The sequence below is a fragment of the Rhinoderma darwinii genome, chromosome 3 (assembly GCF_050947455.1).
Source record: "Rhinoderma darwinii isolate aRhiDar2 chromosome 3, aRhiDar2.hap1, whole genome shotgun sequence".
NCBI lineage: Eukaryota > Metazoa > Chordata > Amphibia > Anura > Rhinodermatidae > Rhinoderma > Rhinoderma darwinii.
This window is the reverse complement of record NC_134689.1, coordinates 129,274,240-129,295,987: the sequence shown is the minus strand read 5'-3', so window position 1 is coordinate 129,295,987 and position 21,748 is coordinate 129,274,240. Positions and strand designations below refer to the sequence as shown.

Genomic DNA, 21,748 nt, shown 5'->3' with positions numbered 1-21,748 from the left:
CCCTGCCAGGGAACACAGAAGTTATAATTAATTAGATAGACATTTCTCCAATAGTTGTATTTCTAATTTTAAAAAAAGTATTTGCAGAGGTTAAGAGTTGTGAAGTTACGTGCAATTATTATAGTAATATAGGTTAAAAACTTATTTATATAAAGAAATTTATTGAATTATCTCATGGTATTAGGCTGAATTAACACGAGCACATTACGTCCGTAATGGACGGACGTATTTCAGCCAAAAGTCCCAGACCGAACACAGTGCAGGAAGCCGGGCTCCTAGCATCATACTTATGTACGATGCTAGGAGTCCCTGCCTCTCCGTGGAATTACTGTCCCATACTGAAAACATGATTACAGTACGGGACAGTTGTCCTGCAGCGAGGCAGGGACTCCTAGCATCGTACATAACTATGATGCTAGGAGCCCGGCTCCCTGCAGTGTGTTCGGTCCGGGACTTGCGGCCGAAATACGTTCGTCCATTACGGACGTAATGTGCTCGTGTGAATCCAGCCTTAATGTTAAATAAACAAAAAGAAAATTGAGATTCAAAAATCGAAAATCGCCCAAAATGTTGAAAAAAAAAATCCAGATTTATTTTTGGCCAAAATCACCCAGCCCTACCTCTCAATATAAGAAGTACTGCTGTAAAGCATAAGCAAATATACAGTAAGGCAGCCCATAGGCTTGTGTATTGTAAAGTAGCCCATAGTCATATATGCTGTAAAGCAGCTCATATTCCCATATACTGTTAAGCAGCCCACAATCCTACATTTAAATAATATAGGTTTTTATAAAACATCACATTGTACCTCGCAGATCTTTGTATGAACAAATACTATACAGAGAAATGAATGAATAGCTGGAACAGTTACATTACCTGGACAACATAGTGTGATAGCGCCATTGCTACGATCTGATTTGTTGTGCAGAAGTCACAATACAATATAGTGCTCTGTTGGCATGCTTCAATCTCAGACAAAAGATCACTGCTTTCCACGTCAAAAATCTGTGTTGAAAATAGATTACTCATTTGTGCATAAAAAAAATGATGAAAGGGAGAGAGGAAAACAAAATTAAATATTTTCTGCATCTCAGTGTGTGCTGGATATGTCCAGGAATTTTGTTTTCTTCTCTCCCTTTTTTTTATTTTTTTCATAGCTGTATAAGTACTTGTTTTTTGCGGTCTACGCTGTTTTCATAACTGCCGACCATATAAATCAGGAAGTGGCCGGGGAGGCAGAGGGAGCAGAAAAAGGTAGAACGGGGTTCTAGAGATAGATGCAGGTCCCACCTCTGGGACTCGCACCAATCTAACTTTTATGACATATCCTGTGGATGTTATAAAGGTCTCTGATGGGAAAACCCCTTTAACTTTTTGGGTGGGGTAATGGCAAAAAAAACAGAAATTTCGCCATGCTTTTTTGTGTCTTAAATTTACGCCGTTTACCGTGTGGTATAAATAACATAATATCTTTATTCAGTGGGTCGTTACAATTGCGGCGATACCAAATTTATACAGATTTTTTTATGTTTTACTACTTTTACACAGTAAAAACACTTTTTGCCAAATTTATTTTTATGTCACCATATTTTAAGAGCCATAACTTTTCTATTTTTCTGCCGACATAGCAGTATGGGGGCTTTTTTTTGCAGGACGACTTGTAGTTTTTATTGGTACCATTTTGGAGTACATGCGACTTTTTGATCCCTTTTTTATCAACTTTTTTTTTAAGGCAGTATGAACAGAAAACAGCAATTCTGGTATTGTTTTTTATTTTTTACGGTGTTCACTGTGCGGGTTCAATAATGTAATAGTTTTATAGTTAGGGTCGTTACGGACGCAGCGATACCAAATTACTTTTTTTTCATAATAAAGCAATTCCTAAGGGGAAAAAGTGGGTTTTAAATTTTTTTACTTGGGATTTTTATTTAAAATTTATTATAAACTTTTTGTAAAATTTTTTTTTTAGTCCCACTAGGGAACTTCACTATGCGATCATTTGATCGCTTTTATAATGCTGCAATACAGGCATTTACTAAAGGCAGACCTGGGGGCCTTTGTTAGGCCTCCGGCTGCCTTAGAAACCATCAGCTCCCTGCGATTGCATCGCGGGTGTTCCGGTGGGGTGAGAGGGAGCCACCTCCCTCTAAAACCGCTCAGATGCGGCGGTTGCTATTGACCGCCACATCAGAGGGGTTAAACACGATCGGAAACCACTGCTACTGGTCTCCGATCGTTTCCTTGAAGCCCGAGGCTGTTAGCAACAGCCTGGGCTTCATGAGCAGAGCGCCCGATTCAGTTGCTACATATTCTGAAGTGCCGCCGTGAAAAGGCGGCGCTTCAAAAGAACTACACAGAACGGCCACCGTAAAAACACCATACGGCGGTCGTTAACGGGTTAGATACATTTTCCACTAACCCTTTGGAGACATGTTACGTAACTTTACGTTACAACCGCCAAAGGGGAGTAAGGAGCGGGCTCACTGGCTGAGCCTATTCCATATGCAGTGGATGTCGGCTGTATGTTACAGCAGACACCTCACTGCAACAGCTGAAAGCTGGGACAACTCTGATTTCGACTGTTCAACCAATTAGATGCCGCGGTCAATAGCAACCACGACATTTAAGCAATTAGAAAGAGATGGGGAGCCCCGTCCATCACCCCGTCCTGTGACCTGATCGCAGTGTGCCGATAATTGTCATGGCAGCCAGGGGGCCCAATAAAAGGCCCCCAGGTCTGCCATCTTTCTGATTCTATTAAGACCTTAATAGGAGCCAGTTAAAAGCACTATACACTGCAATAAATAAGTATTGCTGGGTATGGTACCAGAGCTCAAACTTGTTCAAGTCCACTAGGGGGACTTTAAAAAAATAAAATAAAAAAAATGTTGGTGATGTTGTGGAAGACAGTTTAATGTGCATGTTTACACCACCAAAAAGTTGCAACTCAGTTTTTTTGTTTAAATTAATAAAAAAGTTTATATTTACCACCCAGGCGTTGTCATAGCAATGCTTTCTTCAGTTCTCCGTCCAGGGTGGGCTCCTAGGATGATGTTTCATCCCATGTGACTGCTGCAGCCAATCACAGGCTACGGTCACATGGGCTGTAGCATCATCCCAGGAGGCCGGACTGAAGGACAACAGAGGGACGCGTCGCCATGACAACGGAGTACAGGGAAAGTATAAAACTCTTCTTTTTTTTTTTTAAGCTGTTTTCCACAATTTGGTCTGGTTTCTCGGTCGAAATTCCCTGCGGGTTCCAGGAAAGATACACGGTCTACTTTTATGCAGCGTATCTGCCCTGTGTGAACACGGCCTTAGAGCTGGGGCAGGAGCCTGATAAGTAAGAGAGAGGCATTTTATACTACAAAGTTTCTTATATTCGTTTGTACTATTGCTTCATGCGAAGTTTTTTTTTAAAGGTTATTGACCATTTAAAATTAAAATTTCCACAGCATGCACTTAAATCTGGTCTGATGCATGTGAATCACTGATCAGTGTGAATCCATATAGCCTGCCATATGTAATTTAACCACGGTCAGTAAGTAACACTTACATAAAGACGATTACGTGCAGTCACCATAATTCTGGAGCAGTCATTAGACCAAGAACAGCATTTCAGCAGAAACTGGGACTCGTCGTTTTTTTGGAAAGAAACGGCAACATCTATCGTCTTGTACTCATTAGCAGATGATACATCCCAGAGCTATGGTGGGAGAAATAACATAGTGAGGATTTGGGGTTTTATAACTCACAAATTCTGGCTTAGACTCTATTCACACTGGCATTATGGTTTCTATTTTTACTGTTTTATCCACCACCACTTTGTTCTAGCGATCTGCGATTAATAAAGTCTTACAGAGGTAAACAGATCTTAGACAAATAAAGACAAAATGTTAAAAATAGAAGTAAAGAGTATCTGCACTTTCAAAAAACTTTATATATGTAAAAGACACATGAGAAGTTTTTATCAGTGGGAGTCTGAAAGCGGAGACCCCCACCCCATGGCTGAAAGAGATGCAAAAGCGCTCAACTGAGCTCCCTACACCTTTGGCTGTAATCGTCGCTCCTCAGTAGGCGGATGACGGGCTAATAGGCGTTCTATGTGAGCCCATCTTCAGCCGGACATGGTGCGCCGATCAGATCTGAGAGCTCTGCATCTTCCTTTCAGCAATGTTGGGGGATCTCAACACCCGGACCCCACCAATCAACGCTTCTGATGTTGTATCTATGACATATCAAAAGTTTTTGGAAGGTTCAGTTACTCTTTAAGAAAACAACTCCACAATTCACAAAACAAATCATAACTAATGTATCAAACCAACTGCAGTAGTTACCAATACAAGTATATTATAAAGAAAGAATGAAAGCAAAGTAATAACAATGTTATATTTCCATCATAACACTAAAATAAAACTTACCTTTAATGTGCCATCCATGGAGCAACTGGCCAAATATTTATCATCTGGGGAAAATCTGCAATGGTTGACATAATCGCCATGGCCAAAAAGCGTGTTCTTACAATGCTTCTTATTAAGGTCCCAAAGCTGTGTATATTAAAAAGAGCATTTGTTAGTGGGGGTTCACGAAGATATTTCTATTTTATACCTATTCAGTTATACAGAGAAAGTAACGTGTTCGAGCCACAGAATATAAATAATATATGTATATATATATATATATATATATATACACACACACACTATAAAATCATATGACCATGTGTGAATATTTATTCCGATGGTAGGAAGGTTTTTATATACAGTAATGATTGTAATTATAAACTTGTTAAAGTAGTAATGGCTGCACGAGAGGACGGTTTCATATTTTTGTTTAGGAATAATGTTATTTAAACTTCCTTGATTCAAAAAAATAAATAATTAATTATATGGTCAAGCCTGTTGCTGCTCCAGTGTCTGAGGAAGAATGGCTACTAGAAAACATGGCATCAACAAATCACATATTCGCTCTATTTATAAATACCTAAAAGTATAACCTTCTCTGTATCTAATAGACCTAATCTTTAACATATCAAGGCTATATTCTGTAGACCTTTAGGCCGGGTTCCCGCTGGTGGGATACACTGTGTAAAAACTACGCAGCCTATCTGACCTGGAACTCGCAGCACATTCTGTCCCAAAAAAAACGCACCACATTCTAGTGCGGTTTTTCGTCCGGAATTTAATGTTATAGAAAGAATTTAAAAAAAAATCCCATACTTACCTAGGCTGTTGTCATGGTGACGCGTCCTTCCTTTGCCGTCTGGTCCGGCCGCCCTGTATGACGCTACAGCCCATGTGACCGCTGCAGCCTGTGACATGGGAGAAGCGGTCACATGGGATGAAACGTCATCCCAGGAGGCCGGACTGGAAGAAGCAGCAGAGAGTTCTGGGCAAGTATGAATTTTTTATTTTTTTCTGAGTTGCAATTTTTGAGGCAGAATTCAGCCGCAAAACTCGCAACACTCGGCTTTCTGTTGCGGGTTTTGCATTCCCCTTGAATTCAATGGGTAAAATCCACAATAGAAAAGCAACAAAAATGCAGCATAAATTGACATGCTGCAGATTGAAATTCCCCACCGCAGGTAAATTTATTAACATTTTCGCTGCGTTTTTTTTCCGCAGCGTGGGCATGAGATTTTTAAAATCTTATCCACTTTGCACACAGAATTCCGTTGCAAATATTCTGCAGCATTTACGCTATGTGGGAAACCAGTCTTAACACTTTAACGACCGCCCACCGTCTTTTGACGGAAGGTGGTGCATGTGCTTAGTCTACAGCGACGTCTTTTGGCCAGGCTGTAGAAGAGGCTGATGAGCGCTCCTGTGAGCTCATCCATTAAGCAGAAGCAGTAATTTACAGCTCCTGATCTTAGAGGAGCCTGCTGAATACAGATGGGTCAGGAAACATTCGGACCCCAGCTGTTTAACCCTTTGATCGTGACGGCGGCAAGATCAAAGGGAACTCCCTGCTTTGATCTGGTCATCGGAAACCCGGTGACGTGATCAAACACCGGGGAATCCCTCTGCAGTCAGCCCTGGGGACCTTCAAAGGACCCCAGGGCTGTCTGTTTAGTTTGCCTGCTGTTAAGGCACACTATGTGCTGCCCTAACAGCAGCCTGTGTCATAGTGACACAGTGTATTAGCATACAGGAGTATGCGAATACATTACAAGTAAAAAGGAACAATTTTTTTTTTTGTTATTATTTTGCATAAAATATATTTTATTGCCCCTACACTAAATAAAAACAAAAAACCTACACATATTAGGTATCTAAACAACCGTAATAACCTGAAGAATTAATCGAATGGGTTATTTAGCGTGAACGGAATAAAAAACAAGAAAAACTATGCAGAGAATCGCTTTTTCTTATAATCACGGCGTAAAATATTTTTTTTCTACCTCCAAACTATGAAAAAAAATAATACAATTTCTCCCGCACAAAACAAGGCCTCATACGGCCACGTCAATGAAAAAATAAAAGAGAGTTATGGCTGCTGAAATGCAGATAAAAGCTGAAAAATGTAGCTGGTCATGAAGACCTTTTCAGGCCCGGTCATTAAAGGGTTGAAGGACTTTTTCCATGGAAGACTTATTGGGATGGTACCCGATCCCAAGGAAGTGGCTGCGTATACACGTTCACACTCCATTAAAAATGGGGGATACAGTTTTTAATATATAGTTATACCAAAATGCTCTAATAGACCAATTTAAACGACTCCGATTATGTCTGTAGACCTCACTCAGGTCATTGTGAACATATACATTAAAGAGGAAATGTAATCAAAATCATCTTCTCAAGTATCATAGATACATGTAAGAAGATGACATCTATATAGTCTAATATCTTGGACCACCACTCATTTCTGGAACATTACGGCTCTCTAGTGCACTTAAACTCTTCTCCCAGCTTAGAGATTTCTTTAACTGGAAATCTGAAAGCAATCTAAACAAACGGTCTTTGATATGAATGACCCTTTGCTTCGATGTAGTGTCAGTTTCTCAGTTATAGTGGCAAAGGGTTTATACCTTTTACTGCGAAGGACAAATGCAATACATTATCGCTTTAAAAGCTTGATGGTGCTAGAATATAAGGTCGCAGCACTCCTTTAAAGTCAGGAAGCAAAATGAAACGTTTTACTTCCTGGTACTGTGTGTGTGTAGGGAGGGATGGGAGGGGAGGGGGAAGCTGCAAGTGAGAGCAGAAAGAACGCAGTCTGTTACGGTCATCTCTCCCCCTGTACAACCAGTGACCCCAGGGAGGTGATACAGGTACTTTTCTTCATGTTATCACCCCTCTTACCAATCAGAGAGGATATGTGCTTTCTGACGGTCATAGAATCCTTTCCTACTAAATGAGTAGGAAGATGAGCAGTTGTCTGTCTTATCAGGACACTTCTTGACTTGGAGACCAGGATCATGGAGATTTCGGTCTACTCAGTTCTAGGGATTATGCGAAGATATGTGCATTTTGACATAGGCATACGTGGCATTTATGTACTTATATTTTTGTGCATCTAAGGCTCTGCTTGGGTCAGACTAGGCCACAAACATACATTTTATATATTTTTTCAAGTTGCTGGGTAACATTTTTACAATTTGCTAGGTGTCTACTTTACTACTCAAATATTTGGGTATGGGTGTATAATATGATTTTTTAAATAAATAATTCAGGTTTAATTTGTGTATGTCAAATGTGTGAAAATTGTCCGTACTGGCTATTTGTAAGCCACCACTAGAGGGAGCTATACTGTTCTGTTCAAACATGCAGTAAGCTCCCTCTAATGGCGGTTACAGGAAGAGAGCATGTTGTCTTTAGATCTCTGTATCACAAAAACAGAGCACCAACTTCTATAAAAAATATTAAGAAATTAATTATTACAGAATTTTGGACCTAAAAGTTACATAATAATAATAAAATGTGAACATTACCTTCAAGCTCTCTATAGAGCCATTTCATTCTACAAATTAGTGGTTGTATAAGATTTCAGATCTACAGATATCTATCTCATAAACAAAAAACAATTTTGACTGGATTTCCTCTTTAAAGGGGACATTTCTAGGGCATTATAAAAAGGGTCATTTACTGAACATATAGAGTTTAAAAAATAAATAAATCACTTACATTTTAAAGAGAACCTTCCACCTGCCCATACATGTGCAGCCGAAAGGCTATCTTTCTCCGTTATTTAGATATCAGTGCCGTTATATTTGGCATCCGATATTTAAAATAACCCCCTAAACGGTCAATGGGGCATGTAACATCGCTGTGACACTGTCCAATCAGCTACTGATTGTGTCTCAGCAAGAGCTGGAGAGAGGGGAGCGTGTGTGCACGAGCAGCTCCGCCGCCACCACGGAACAGAAGAGGAGAAGAATGTGAATTCTTCTTCTTCTGTTCCATGGCGGCGGGAGTATCTCCGACAGCGGCATCGGAGCTGTGTGCGCATGCGCTTACGCTCTAACTCACTCTTCAGTTCTCGGCAGATAAGGACAAGACTGTGTGATCTCTCGCGAGAGATCAGTCTAGTTCAGCTTGTCTACTGAGAGCTAAAGAGTGAGAGCCTTGTGTTCTCGCGGTAGGCAACACAGCGCAAGCCGCCCTGACACTGTCCGTAGCCGATTGGACAGTGTCAGAGCGAAGACATCTGCTACCTTGCCATTTAGTTAGATAGAAACGTCCCATTGACAGTCCAGGGACTTATTTACATATCGGGCGCCAAATATATATGTCAATAATTTAATGTGAGACAGTGTTTCTGAAGCCCTGCCCATTACATGCTGCACATGTATGGGCAGGGGAAAGGTTCTCTTTAAGTGCTGATTTTACCTGCGGGCTTTAAAGCGGATTTTCTGCATCAAATTACACACGTGTGCACGTAGCCTTATAAAACAATGGGAAAAGTATATCAAAACTAGTGCAAAGGAAATGTGGAGTAGTTGCCCATGGCAACCAATTAAGTTGCGGCTTTCATTTTCCCCAAGGCCTCTGAAAAATGAAAGGTGGAATCTGATTGGTTTGTTGCCATGGGAAACTACCCCACTTCTCCTTTGCACCAGTTTTTTATATCTCCTCTAATGTGTGGATCCACATCACAACGTGAATCAATATTACATTTCCATTACCTGCAGATATGGGTGTAGATGTGTGAAGATTATAGTAAATGGAGCTTCGGACCAACACTATAAGGGAGATTTATCAAATATAGTGCAAAGGAAAAAAATGGAGTAGTTGCCCGTAGCAACCAAATTCCAGATCTTATTTTTCAGAGAGCCTTTTGAAAACAAAAGAAGGAATCTCATCTGATCCATTTACCATTTGAACCAGTTTTGATAAAATGTCCTCACTGTCCCTATGATAAAACTGCACAGCTGATGGAGTTAAGCAGTGGTACTCCTCATTGCATACTGAAGTCATTCCATTCAGAAAATTTGGGCTCCTCCTGTGGGCCATAATGTTGGCGATTTTTTAGTTTCTCTATTTTAGGGGGAAATGCTCAATGCTCTTAAATATACAAATAGTAGAAGAGTCATATTTATAAAAGTAATTATATCTTTATCATTTTATAGCATTTTCCCTTTTGGCAATCAGGAAATAATATATCATTTTAATTAATTTTGCATAATAGTTTTGTATTGGTTGGCAATAAAAAAAACAAAAAACTGTACAACAGAAATCTTGAATCGACTTAACAAGAGATATTTACGGTTGAAAATCCTTTTATATTTCAAGATCAAGCCAACTAAAAGTAATTATTTCTGCTTTGCCTTACAGACAACATAAGTGTATAGTAATTACAGCACCATTACTTTCTGCACCAATGAACTAGCATAGTAATTACTGGGAAAAACAAGAAAAATGTGCCTGTCCAAAATGGCAATGCTATTCTTTCCGCCTGGCTAAAAATAAAAATGTCAAACATAAATTGTAGTAATAATTATCACAAATGTAAAATATAAAATAAAAACATACTTTAAGCAAGCAGTCATGGGAACATGTGGCAAGAAGAGAAGGAGAACCATTGGTGAACTGACAGCAGCTGACCGGCTCTAAATGTTCATCATATTCCCTTATCAGTGTCCCCATTACAGCGTTCCAAATCTAAAAACGGAATAAACTGAAAATTAGATAACTAGAATACCTAACAGGTCCAAGACAACAATATACGAACACACTTATTTGTAATAAAACACTTTATATATGAAGATTTTCGACATAAAATTTATTTAATACAAGTGCAAATCAGATTTATTACTCATAATATAAGGTTTATTCACAATTAAAAAAAAAGGGACTGTCCAAAGAAGACAACTCCTTTAAGAAACGGCTGCTCGGTCTGAATAAAACAAGTACTTGCAGCCATTTTCCCTACCAAAAATAACACTTTGCAAGTAAATATGCAATATTGTATAGAAATTAAAATCCCTAAATGAATACATAGTTAACCCCAAAAGCCATACGAGTATTTACAGTACAGTAAGTCTAGATAAGTGTACCTAAACCTTACTATGGCTATTGTTTTCAAGGTTACCCAAAAAATATATATGTATACTGATAATAGGAGGACAGTGTCTTTATATTGCAATTTTTGCATGAAGGATGCAATAGATATGAGCAGCCATTCTAAAACAGGTACATACAGAAAATAGGGGTATCTCTCCTTACTTGTGTATTAATAGCAATGATGTGTAGATGTACAGTGATATGAAGTGGAAATATTGTGCTACATCAGCTTTATAAAGTCGTTTTATAGCCCTACCATAGTACTAAAAAAAAAAAAAACAAATAGAAACAATTGCCACTAGCCAGCATGTAATGTATAGTAGAGAAGATCTTACCTTGACTTTTTTATCGGCTGAACAGGTTGCTATAAATCGGTCATCGGCAGAGAAGGCACAGCACAGAACTTCATCATCATGGGCTTCTATATGGAGCAGATTTTCTCCAGTTGCATTCTTAAAGATCTAGCAATGAGCACACAACAGAAGCCTGGTTTAGCGGTCCTGCTAGGTTACGGTTTGTCTCCTAGATTTCGTATAACGCCTGCCTTGTATGCTACTGTGTGCGCAAAGAGCTAATATTTCATAAGCAAGAGATATGCTTATCCATTAAATCCCCATTTAGATAATATGTGTACATATTCCTTTATTAAACCTGTTCAGTTTCTATCAATAGAGTATGCCTTGTAAGACAGCGTGCTGCAGGTACTCTCCTCTTACGCCGGTTTCCCACGTAGCAGCAAAGTGGATGAGATTAAGAAAATCTCATGCCCACGCTGCGGAACAAAACGCAGGCCGGACTACGCGCGGAAACGAGGGAGGGGGCAAGTACGAACGTTTTGCTTTTTTACACAGAGCTGCTTTCTGCAGCGGAAATTCCGTTTGAAAAGCCACACCACGATGTAGTGCAGTTTTTTCGGACGGAAGGTGCTGCGGGTTTAAGGTCGAATAAGCTGCGCAGTTTTTAGGCAACGTATCCAACCCATGGGAACCCGGCCTAATAAAGTAGGACTGTGGAAAATTTGCACGTCACAAAGCAATATGTGAAACATTTGAGTTAGTTATATTCAACCAGGTTTCTGTTTTTTTTTTAACTGTAAGATTAGCGTAGCATGCTGTACTATTATATTCAGTAAAAGAAAAATGTAAATATCTATCAAAAAGGATCCAACATATCCTTCATGGATCCTGTAGCAATTGAAGCCACGATACCAGTGAAGTCTTAAAGGGGTTGGCTAGGAAAAAATTATTTTCTAAAAAAAAGTGTTCCCCAGCCTTGGTTTGCCTTCCCTAAAACCCCCTACTAACCTTCTAAGCAGTTTCTGTTTGATCTCAATAGTAACTGCTGCTCTGTTTGTTTACATTCCTTGCTTCTGTTCCTGGCGGTTTCCGGTCTTGTAACCCATGATCCCTTGCTGTAGCTGAGAAGGCAGCTTACAGTCCCGCCCCCCTTCCACAGCATCCCGCCCGACTCTATATATACTGCCACACCCCTCTATGTTCCCATGGTCCCTCCCTGCTCTAATTACAGGCACCCAACTCGGCCCACTGCCTGTAGATGTAATGGATGACGAGCCATGCCTTGGCTCAGCTGGAAGTACAGGCTGGGCTGGGGCACGGTACATCACAGGAAGTAAAAAATTCACAGCGGGCCATCAAGAAACAGGTAGTATATTACAAAATTACTTGTAAGGGGTAAGTTAAGTAAAAATAAAAACCCCTTTGATGCTGGCCATATACATAAGATATCGGTGGGCCGACAACTATTTCTCCCAACTCCACTATAAACGTTTGGCTCGGCCTGATTTTATTAAACCCAACATGCCTGATCCATCTTTCCCCCTAGACACATGAGATTATTCGCGTTGCGCTAACTTTTATCTCAGGTCTATGGCCAGCTTTAATATGTTTTTTTTTCCTATGGGTGAGTCCGAGCCAAACGTTTGATTAAAAAAAAAAAAAAAAAGTATCAGTTTGCAGTTCTGTCATAATATTTTTTTTTTATCATTGCCATACTATTAAAATCCTAAAGGAAGCCAGCACCATCCGAAATCTAAGAGGACTTTATTCAAAAACATATAAATAATGAAAATAGCAAATTCTTCTGCAGTGTAATTTGTGGAGTTACCCGTAAGGTTTTATCAGCTCCACAGGAGGCAATCTTCTGTCCATCGTGAGAAAAGCAGGCATGGTACACTGCCTCTGTGTGAGGACGCACCGCTAAGCTTGCCAGGTTCTTCATTCTTTGCTTGTTTCTACAGATCAATTATCAATAGATCACATATAAAACAAATAGAGGCTGTATACACTCTGTATTACTGGAGTTTGCTTTCAGTTGCATTATGTGGCGCATATATTGTTACTTCATTAGATACCGGAACTATAGATGAAAAAACAGCGTTTCTGACTAATGACGCTTTGCTCCATTTGTCGGAAAAGTATAGAACTGTAGATGCAAATTTTGTATGCGATTCAATTGATACAAACTAAGATGGAAATCCCAAGAGCATTAATCTACTGTATAATAGTGCACCTAGTGGAGTACCTACCATTGAGGCAGGGAACGCAACTATGGGGCACATAGAAAGGGGGCACCTAGTAAAGTTGGAAACTGCTTCTATTGTTTGCGGTTAGGGTCAGTTCACAAAGAGTTGTTTGGGGCTGATTTTGTCGCAGAAACCGCGTTGGGATCTGCACCAAAAATCGTCCGAAATCTCCCCCCACTGATTTCAGTGGGAAGGCAAAGGCGTTTTTTTTCCCGGAAAGCTTTTGGCAGCTCGCAGAAAAAAAAGCGGCATGTCCTTTCTTGCCATTTCTGAGCGGTTTTCTCTGTGTTTTTTTGCTTGCGGTCCTTGCATTAGCTTCAATGGCCGCGGGCGAAAAACGCTGCTTAAAAACGTTATAAATTCCTGAAGGAATTCTGAGGCAGATTTTTCTCTGCCTGCAAAAACACGGTCATAGCTGCTACCTGTAACTGCCACTAGGGGAGCTCACTGCATACTGATGTATACATCTGCTATACCTGTGTAAATCCATATGCAGTAAGCTCCCACTAGTAGTGGCTGCGTGCAACCAGAAAAATTGTAATTTACCAAGTCAGAAAAACAAAGCTCCTCTATACAGGTATATTTTCAAACTAATCAGCACATGAGGTTTTTAACCTACAAAACATTACGGTGGCTGGGCCAAATGATCCCACTAGACCCTCTTCATCCCTCCGAAACAGAGAAGTAAATTAGGGGCCAGGCTGCTTTTTCATCTTCTAACCACGGCTAAGTGTCTTATAGCTCTGCATTGGAAACATACCTCCCCTCCAGCTAGATACGACTTGTAGTCCAGAATAAGAGATGTCCATAATATAGAATACATATATAGACGGCTAGCTTGAACAACTTATTGGACCTATCCTACACTATCTGGGCCCCGTGGGACATTTTTTTTCATCACAACAGACCTGTTGTGGCAATATATCCACTTATCTCTCTGTAGTCATGTGTATGGCCAGCACAACTTTTGTATTCCCTTACCTCACCTTTTTCTTTCTCCATCTGACTTCACTTCTTTTTAGTACCTACGTCTTATAAGACTGTAAGCATATCTAGGTTATGATTACATTGTTTATTGTTTGAATACGTTACCTGAGGAATGAAAGCGTGCTGTATTGGTTTTTATTTGTCTAGAATACTGCAATTCATACGGATTGTACTTTGTGACGTTATCCTGTAATATTTTTTATTTGATTACTAGGTTATTCAAATGGTTTTGATCTTACATAGTGAAAACGTCAGGGACAAAACGCAGGGTTTTTAAAGGGGGGGGGGGTTCTGAACACGTACTGTTCAAATCAAGTTATTTTCATCTCGCTCCTGCTACCATCTGTTTTTTTTACGCTACGAGTATTGGTCTGCATGTATCCACCAGCTGATCCCTTTTGTATTACAAGTTCTAATTAAATAAGACCTAGGCGACATGGGCTGACAACTACTGGTAAAAACCAGCGTAGATGGTGGCGCACACAGCCTATGTAGATAGTATGACAGTGCCCCCAGTAGATCGTGCCACACACTGCTCCCTGTAGATAGTGCCACACAGCCCCCCACGCAGGCGCGATTCGAACATCATTGCGACGGCATGTGTAGGGATTCTGTCCCAGTGTTTTATAGGTTGCAAGCCTAACGTGGCCTATACAGGCAGATATAATTAAATGTGTCAGTCGCCCGGGGCACCGGACCAATGTCCAGTACTAACGACGCCACTATTATGTAAGGGCCTTCCAGCCCTGGTCACATGGGGGGTTTCCGGGCAACTGAAAAACCCCCGTGTGCGCCCTTAAACGGAATAAAAAAATAAAAAATAGGAAAAAAATAATGTGTACATTAACTTTCAGAGGTAGAGGTGCTCTCAGTGGGGGACTTCAGTGATGGCCATTAGAGATCTTCCATTAAAAGCAAATAGTTAAAAAAAACAGAACACTAAATATCATAATGCAATAGAACGATCATACTATGACACACAGCTTGATAAAAATGTATTGGGTCCACAAGGACAACAATGCTCCAAAATCTGTAGATACAAGATTCTCATCCAATATGGAAAAACTGGTACGTATTTATACCATCTAGCGTTCATGGTAAGCTTCAGTACAGGTCAAAGACTAAACATTGTGTGATTATTACATATAGAAAACTTTAGACTTTCCATCTGTTGACGCTCAGTATATTATAACGAATAGGTCAGTTTATTACTCACATCCAGTTGACATAGAGTGCTCCTTGTTGAAGTTCTTCTTTGGCATGAAGAATAGCATGTTTATACACTGCCGATTCATCTGGCTGAGAAAGTCCCAACTGGACTATGTTTATATGAGAATTCTGCCCTAGAAGATGACCGTTTACAGACAAAAACTCTTGAAAATCTTCACGTGCTTTGCTGTCCTGTAAAGTAAGAGCACTATGTTTGGAAACTTACTATATGCAGGCATAAAAATATGGAGGACATGCTTAATAAAGAACAGAATGCAGATTTTTTTTTTACCTGACTTCGACCCAAAATGTCTCAATCCAGAAAGTGGTCTCCTTGTTTGTTCAAACCCCATCTTAGGTGAGCAAGTGCTACACTTCACTGTCTATTATGTGGGCTAAACTACCTTCACCACCTGGCAGCTTATAAAAAGTACAGCAGGAAACGAATCAGCTTTAATTGTATCCTCCAGTTAAAACAGAGGGTGAGATCAGCGTTAGGTAGAGAGGGTAGGTGTGGCCATGGTGGTCAAAACGCATCAGAGCGTTCTGGTGTCAGACCTGGAGCTATTCATCTTCATTCTATTTATGCACATCTCAACAAGTTATAACTGGAGGTAGACCGCTGTATAAAGTTTAGGTAAATTATACACCGGCTAGGTTTTTTCCCAAAATAACAACAACAAAAAAAAGTCTCATCAATAAGATTACCTGTTTATTGAGTATGTCCCTGTAATGCACGAACTCATGGATGAGGTGGGCAGGTCCAAATAATCTTGTTTTTGATTTCAACCAATCAAATGAAAACAGCAGGGAGCAAAGTTCCTGTAGAATGATAATAAAAAAACAATAATTATCACATAAGAGCAAATGAACTTTTTACCCTCGTCCTCAAACAATTTTCATTCAATTGGAAACCGTGCTATTCGAAGGATGGTCAAGGGGGTGGTGCACATATGTTAACTAGCATTTCTATGATGCATGGGCAACATGATACATGGAGGCAGCACCAAAACAAAGCGTAAAAAGAGCAAATTGTCCTCTGGTCCATCACATCTTCTGCTTTAATGCATATTTGTACATTAAAAGAAGTTGACGCATTCAGGGACTATGAGCAGTTGTGCTCCAGTGTGCCATGGAACTGGCTGCGATTAACGCCACGTACATTCAGCTCAACTGAAACTAGTATCAGTCAGGTTGGATATCAATATGATTAATCTTTTGTTCCCCATTGAGATAAGAGGTGCCAGAACTGTTTTGCAGCTGCTTATTGTGCCCCTTCATATGGCAGTACACATGCAAACCTCTCTTTCTAAGCATCATTATTTATGGGGGAGATGGGGGGGATAATGGAGGTCAGAAAAACAAGCTTGTGTCGTATTTGTGTATAACCAGCATAAGAGAACACTTCCATTATGCCCGGATTCACAAACCCCCCCCCGTTAAAATACTCATGTGAAAAGCAAATCATTTTCCTTACTAGACTAGGATTATCACTCACTACAAATATAACACTCAGATATTGCAGTCCATAGGAATGCATGGAGTAGTTTGAAAATCTTTTTAAAAGCTCTTCGCTGGGATTTCTAAGCGATTATACAATATAAAGTAGTAGCTACTTTTTTTCCTCCAAAGAATAATATTGAAATCACTTAAAAATCGCTTGTTGATTACTCTATAGAAAAAAAGTCTTACTACAAAAAGTCTGTGTAGTCTTAGCCCTAGCACACGGGGTGATTGATCGAAAATATATCTGTGAGAACTGCACTGGTAAAGGCACCCATTCAGACCGGCTTATTTAACAGGAGAAAACAATTAGATTTGCTGACTTAGGCTTTATTCACACGAGCGTATTTCATGTCCGTGTTACGCGCGTTAAAACAACGGACGTCACACGGACCTATGCAATTCAAAGGGGCCATTCAGTGTTTTTCACGCAGCGTGTGTTCGCTGTGTGAAACTCACTGCATGACCTATACTTGTGCATCACGCACCCATTGAAGTCAAAGGGTGCGTGAAATTCACGGATAGCACACGGACGCACATCCATGTGCGGTCTGTGATTCACGCAACAGTTGCTAAAGAAATGAGAAAAAGAAAAAACACCTCCTTCAGTTTATTTTGCTGACGTAAAAAACACGTGACATACGGATGACATACGCGCCTAAAAACCGCAGACACGCACCGTACACAGATGTCACACGGAATTGCAATGCAAGTAAAACGCTGCGTTTTTTACACGCGCAAAACAGACACGCTTGTGTGAATAAGGCCTTACAGTAAGAGATTATTAAGTTGACAATTGATACATTCTGAACCTTGTGCTGTCCTGCATCTGGTAAGGGGGATCACAGTACCTCACAAAAGGCACCACATAGATTGCCTAAAGGTCTGTATTGGGGCCCATAGTGTGCACAAGCTCTTATGGACAGCCATGTCTCCATAGGGGATGATATACATGTGAGTTAATCTAGTAAAAATGTGGGAGACCCCCAGTAAACCAGGTACAAGTTATTACCACAGTATGCACATGTTCAGGTAACTTGCAAGTTGATGTAAATATACCTACTTGGTGCATGTTGGCCTGTGCCATATGATACGCTAGATAATGGTACCAGTATGTACAATCCTCTTGGTCCACAGTAGGTAGAATGTGTGAATAGCGCTTTTGATACTGACTGACAAGCTTAGCGTGAAGTGCCTGAAACAGTAACAAGCATAGTTACACAGTGTCTTAAGTGTCTATATATATTTATATACTGTACACAATGGGAGTTCATACAGGTAGCTGAGTACGATTCCGCTCTGTGAGAAAATCCAGTTGGAGATCATGCAAATAATAAAGAAACGACTTTCCATTGCGATCACAGTACAACAGTGACTTGTTAACAAATTCCTGAAGCATATCCTCCACGTCCTCACTCTCCATGTCCCACAGGATACACAGAACCTGAAAGGAACGTGTGGGAGGTTAGGTTGTGCGATTCATAACTGTGGCTACATCTAATATTCACAAAGAAAGAAAACAAAAGCATACATACTGGGCTTCTTAGGGTATGTTCACGCGGAGGAATTTTGCAGGCGGATTCCGCCAGCAAAATTCCGCCTCCCATTAATTTAAATAGGAGTCGGACACTTATTTTTCCCCATCAGCTGATTATTTCAGCTAGCGGGAAAAAGAAGCGTCCTGCTTGATCTTCGGGCGGATTCTTCCCAAACCACCCAGGGAGGGAGGAATAGTTAGGCAGAATAACTGCCGTGTGAACTAGCCCTTACTGCGTGAATACATCAAGCAGGTAAATGTGAGAAGATTGACAAAGGGCATATTATAGATTTACAAATATAAAAGTCGTCATTTCTATTTGCCTGGATTCACCTGAGTTGGCACTTTCACATCCTTTTCTATAACAGAGAAATCGTTGTAGTATTCCTTTACATTATCTTTTAGCCTATCCACACTCATAGACATGGCTTCATCGAGTGCTTCATAATCATATGATGACGATTTTCTTATTCTTTTGAATTGTTTTTTTTGTAGCTGTTTGAGGTAGAAAGTCCAGCGGCTGGGGAATTCCCTCAACAAAGCTCCAATTAATGACACTACCAGAGGCGAGCCTGAAATAGAATGGATATAAAAATATAATTCATGCTTTAGGGCTAACAATAACAACCCATTCCGGCCTATTACAAGTCAGGCATGTTATCATTAAAGAATACCTAATCTTTCAGGTAACTTTTCAGAATATGCGGTTGTGTGTGTACATGAGACTTTTGGCCATTATATGACTTGTATTCTGAATTTTTTTAGTCGTTTTCCCACTGTGTGGAGGAAATTATATAGAATTAATGGAGCAGTGTAGCGGAGAATCCAACACAGAGGTGAGATACAGTAGAACACCTAACATAAGTTGCTGCAGCACCTGTGTCTCTCTTTCCCTCTGCTCCCTCCTCCCCTCTTTATAGACCTCTATGGGCAGATGTAACTTGATCCCTCATCTTGAGGAGATGGAAAAAAAACATTAAATTTAGAGTCCGTGAAAAGTTAGAAGGGAGGGAGGAGAAAAGGGGCCTGTAAACTGTCCGCATTGGGCCTCATTAGTTAACATCAGAAAAAGTGTCCTTGTTGCCCATAGAAACCACATAGAGCTCAGGTTTTATTTCCTAAACTGCACTGGAAGGAACTTTGGAGAAGCAGAAGAAAAGTCCAGCAACGTACAGTGGGTAAAAGGAAATCCTGGTTTCCACTTTATTTAGTCAGTCTATGACAAATACCACACGGGAGGAAGTTTGCACTGGAACTTTGTCTGGCTGGCATGGGTAACAGGGACAATTATTCTCGGACAGCTTTGGGACATGACACTCAAATTGTCCATTCACATAAAAATATATAAGACAGAACTACCTTTTGACTCTTGTATGATATGATGAGCCTCGTTTGGCAGCTCTTCTACTTTCTTGTCAACATAGAGAGAGAGAATTTCTAAGCCCTTGTGGTGTCCTAGTTCGCTGTCAATGTGGACAAAGAGTTTGATCCCTTTGTAAAAGAAAAACGCATATTACAGTTACTTTGTTAAGAAGCAAGAGTCAAAAATATATTTTCAGATTGTATCATTCACTTTGTAATGAAATATATTTACCCAGTATAGTCTGATCCTTTCACAAAAAACTTTTCCCTTTAGATCAGCAGACACTGGCCCTAGCAGTTTAGGACTTATTTTTAATGACTGTTCGTTGTATTATGGTATTTTATACAGAAATATAAAATTGTATGTATTACATATAGAAAATAAACCAAAAATTACAGATTCTGGTCTTCTTTTACGCTTATATGGATGATTCTGTCACGTGAATAGGTGACCACTGAACATGAGGACATATAGATGACCTTTACCCTTGGCCATTTTATTTAATTATGGCTCCTGGTATTCTGCGGTGGTTGGTGGTGTAAATACTAGCTTTAAAAAAAGTTTCCTATATGCAATAACCACATGGACCGCATACTGTAGTCCGTTGGCTCTGCATGCATGTCTGTACAGAAGGCTTTCTCAACAATCTATGCAAAAATTAGTAAAAAGCCAGAGGGCATGGACGATATGCTCACGTTATTATGCCAAGATACTGCTGGATACAATGTCATATGGATAACCCTTACCAGCAACCAAATTATTTAAATATGGCCGCAGGGTTTCTCCAGTGGAGACTGGCAGTAGAATTAATACACACTTTAAGAAGAGTTTATTATATACAAATATATTGCCCAATTAAGGCTCCTTGACGACCACTTTAAAGGGGTAATCCCATCTTAGACATTTATGCCATATCCACAGGTTAGGCCATAAATGTTTTATAGGTGTTGGTCCCAAAGTTGCGAGTTTGCCACTGCATTAATATAAAACAATGGGCAGATTTAACCCTTTTTCGAAATTATAATCACACATGATTGTAAATCGTGTCGTTTTGTTGCATGTTTACTGTTTCTCCATCTATTTGTTTCCATGGGGAAGGAAACTTTTCATGCAAAACTACAGGTAAAAAATATGATTACAATCATCCATAGAAATAGTTTCGGAAACATTTCCAAGAACAGTTTCCTTAAAGGGAATGTGTCGCGAATTTTAAAAAAATGTTTAAGCAAGTTACTTATTTTTATTATATTTTTTTAAGTTATTTTGCTGTATTTTTTCTTTTCTTCCATATGGTGGGAAGTATTAAAAATTAAATAATAATTTGACATGTTTCCTATGTTGGCCACCAGACGGAGCACTTCCCAGAATTACAGCAAGGTGAAAAGCAACCTGACTCACAGCTGCCGTAAATGTGGGAGGGAGACTCACCCCCTACCCCCCTCCCTATTTTTGGCTACAAGCCAGGAAAAGGTGTCTTCAAATTGCGAAGCAGTGTCCGGCTCCCATTTTGAGAGTGCTTTGATCAATGCAGCTGGTAGAAGCTATAGGACACACCAAATGGCTAAGAACGATGAAAGTCAAGAGGGAAGCCCCTGAGGTGAATGACTTTTCATTTGACAGGTTCACACGACATATATTGGCCGTGGTTTTTTTGGGCGCATTTTATGTGCTAAAAAACGCAATAAAAAAACGCTTGATTACGCTTTTCATCTACATAATTGGTAAAGTGCGCTGTTAGTACATACAACGAGCTATTTTACACACACGTTTTTAAAAAATGCGCTGTGTAAATAAAGATGTGTCGACTCAATTCCTTTGCACGTGAAACGTGCCAAATGTTCCCATAGTCAGTGGGAGTCCTAATTATTCGTCAAAAAGCGCACACAAAATGCGTAACAAAAACACACGAAAAAAGCGTCAAACGCTTGACTAAGCTTCCTATTTACATTAAAGGGAAAACAAGCGGTTTAAAAAAAAACGTGTAACGTAAAAAAGAAGCATTAGATCAATTCTTTGGTGCATAAAATGCGCCAAATGTTCCCAGAGTCAGTGGGAGTCCTAACTACGTGTCAAAAAACTTGCAAAAAGCACACATAAAAACT

At 39.9% G+C, this 21,748-nt stretch overlaps 1 protein-coding gene across 2 annotated transcripts in view; it reads right to left on the bottom strand.

Annotated features, from left to right (window-relative positions):
* The window catches only part of APAF1 (apoptotic peptidase activating factor 1), a 78,855-nt gene that overhangs the window by 38,106 nt on the left and 19,001 nt on the right, over window positions 1-21,748 (bottom strand). For both annotated transcript variants that reach the window (XM_075856715.1, XM_075856714.1), the window contains exons 7-18: window positions 19,643-19,774; window positions 18,617-18,855; window positions 18,023-18,190; window positions 17,810-17,941; window positions 15,952-16,065; window positions 15,251-15,435; window positions 12,630-12,756; window positions 10,841-10,966; window positions 9,975-10,103; window positions 4,422-4,547; window positions 3,557-3,706; window positions 877-1,005 (exon numbers count right to left, since the gene is read on the bottom strand). In XM_075856715.1, the coding sequence (XP_075712830.1) occupies window positions 877-1,005; window positions 3,557-3,706; window positions 4,422-4,547; window positions 9,975-10,103; window positions 10,841-10,966; window positions 12,630-12,756; window positions 15,251-15,435; window positions 15,952-16,065; window positions 17,810-17,941; window positions 18,023-18,190; window positions 18,617-18,855; window positions 19,643-19,774 (1,757 nt within the window). The remainder of the gene's footprint in view (window positions 1-876; window positions 1,006-3,556; window positions 3,707-4,421; window positions 4,548-9,974; window positions 10,104-10,840; window positions 10,967-12,629; window positions 12,757-15,250; window positions 15,436-15,951; window positions 16,066-17,809; window positions 17,942-18,022; window positions 18,191-18,616; window positions 18,856-19,642; window positions 19,775-21,748) is intronic.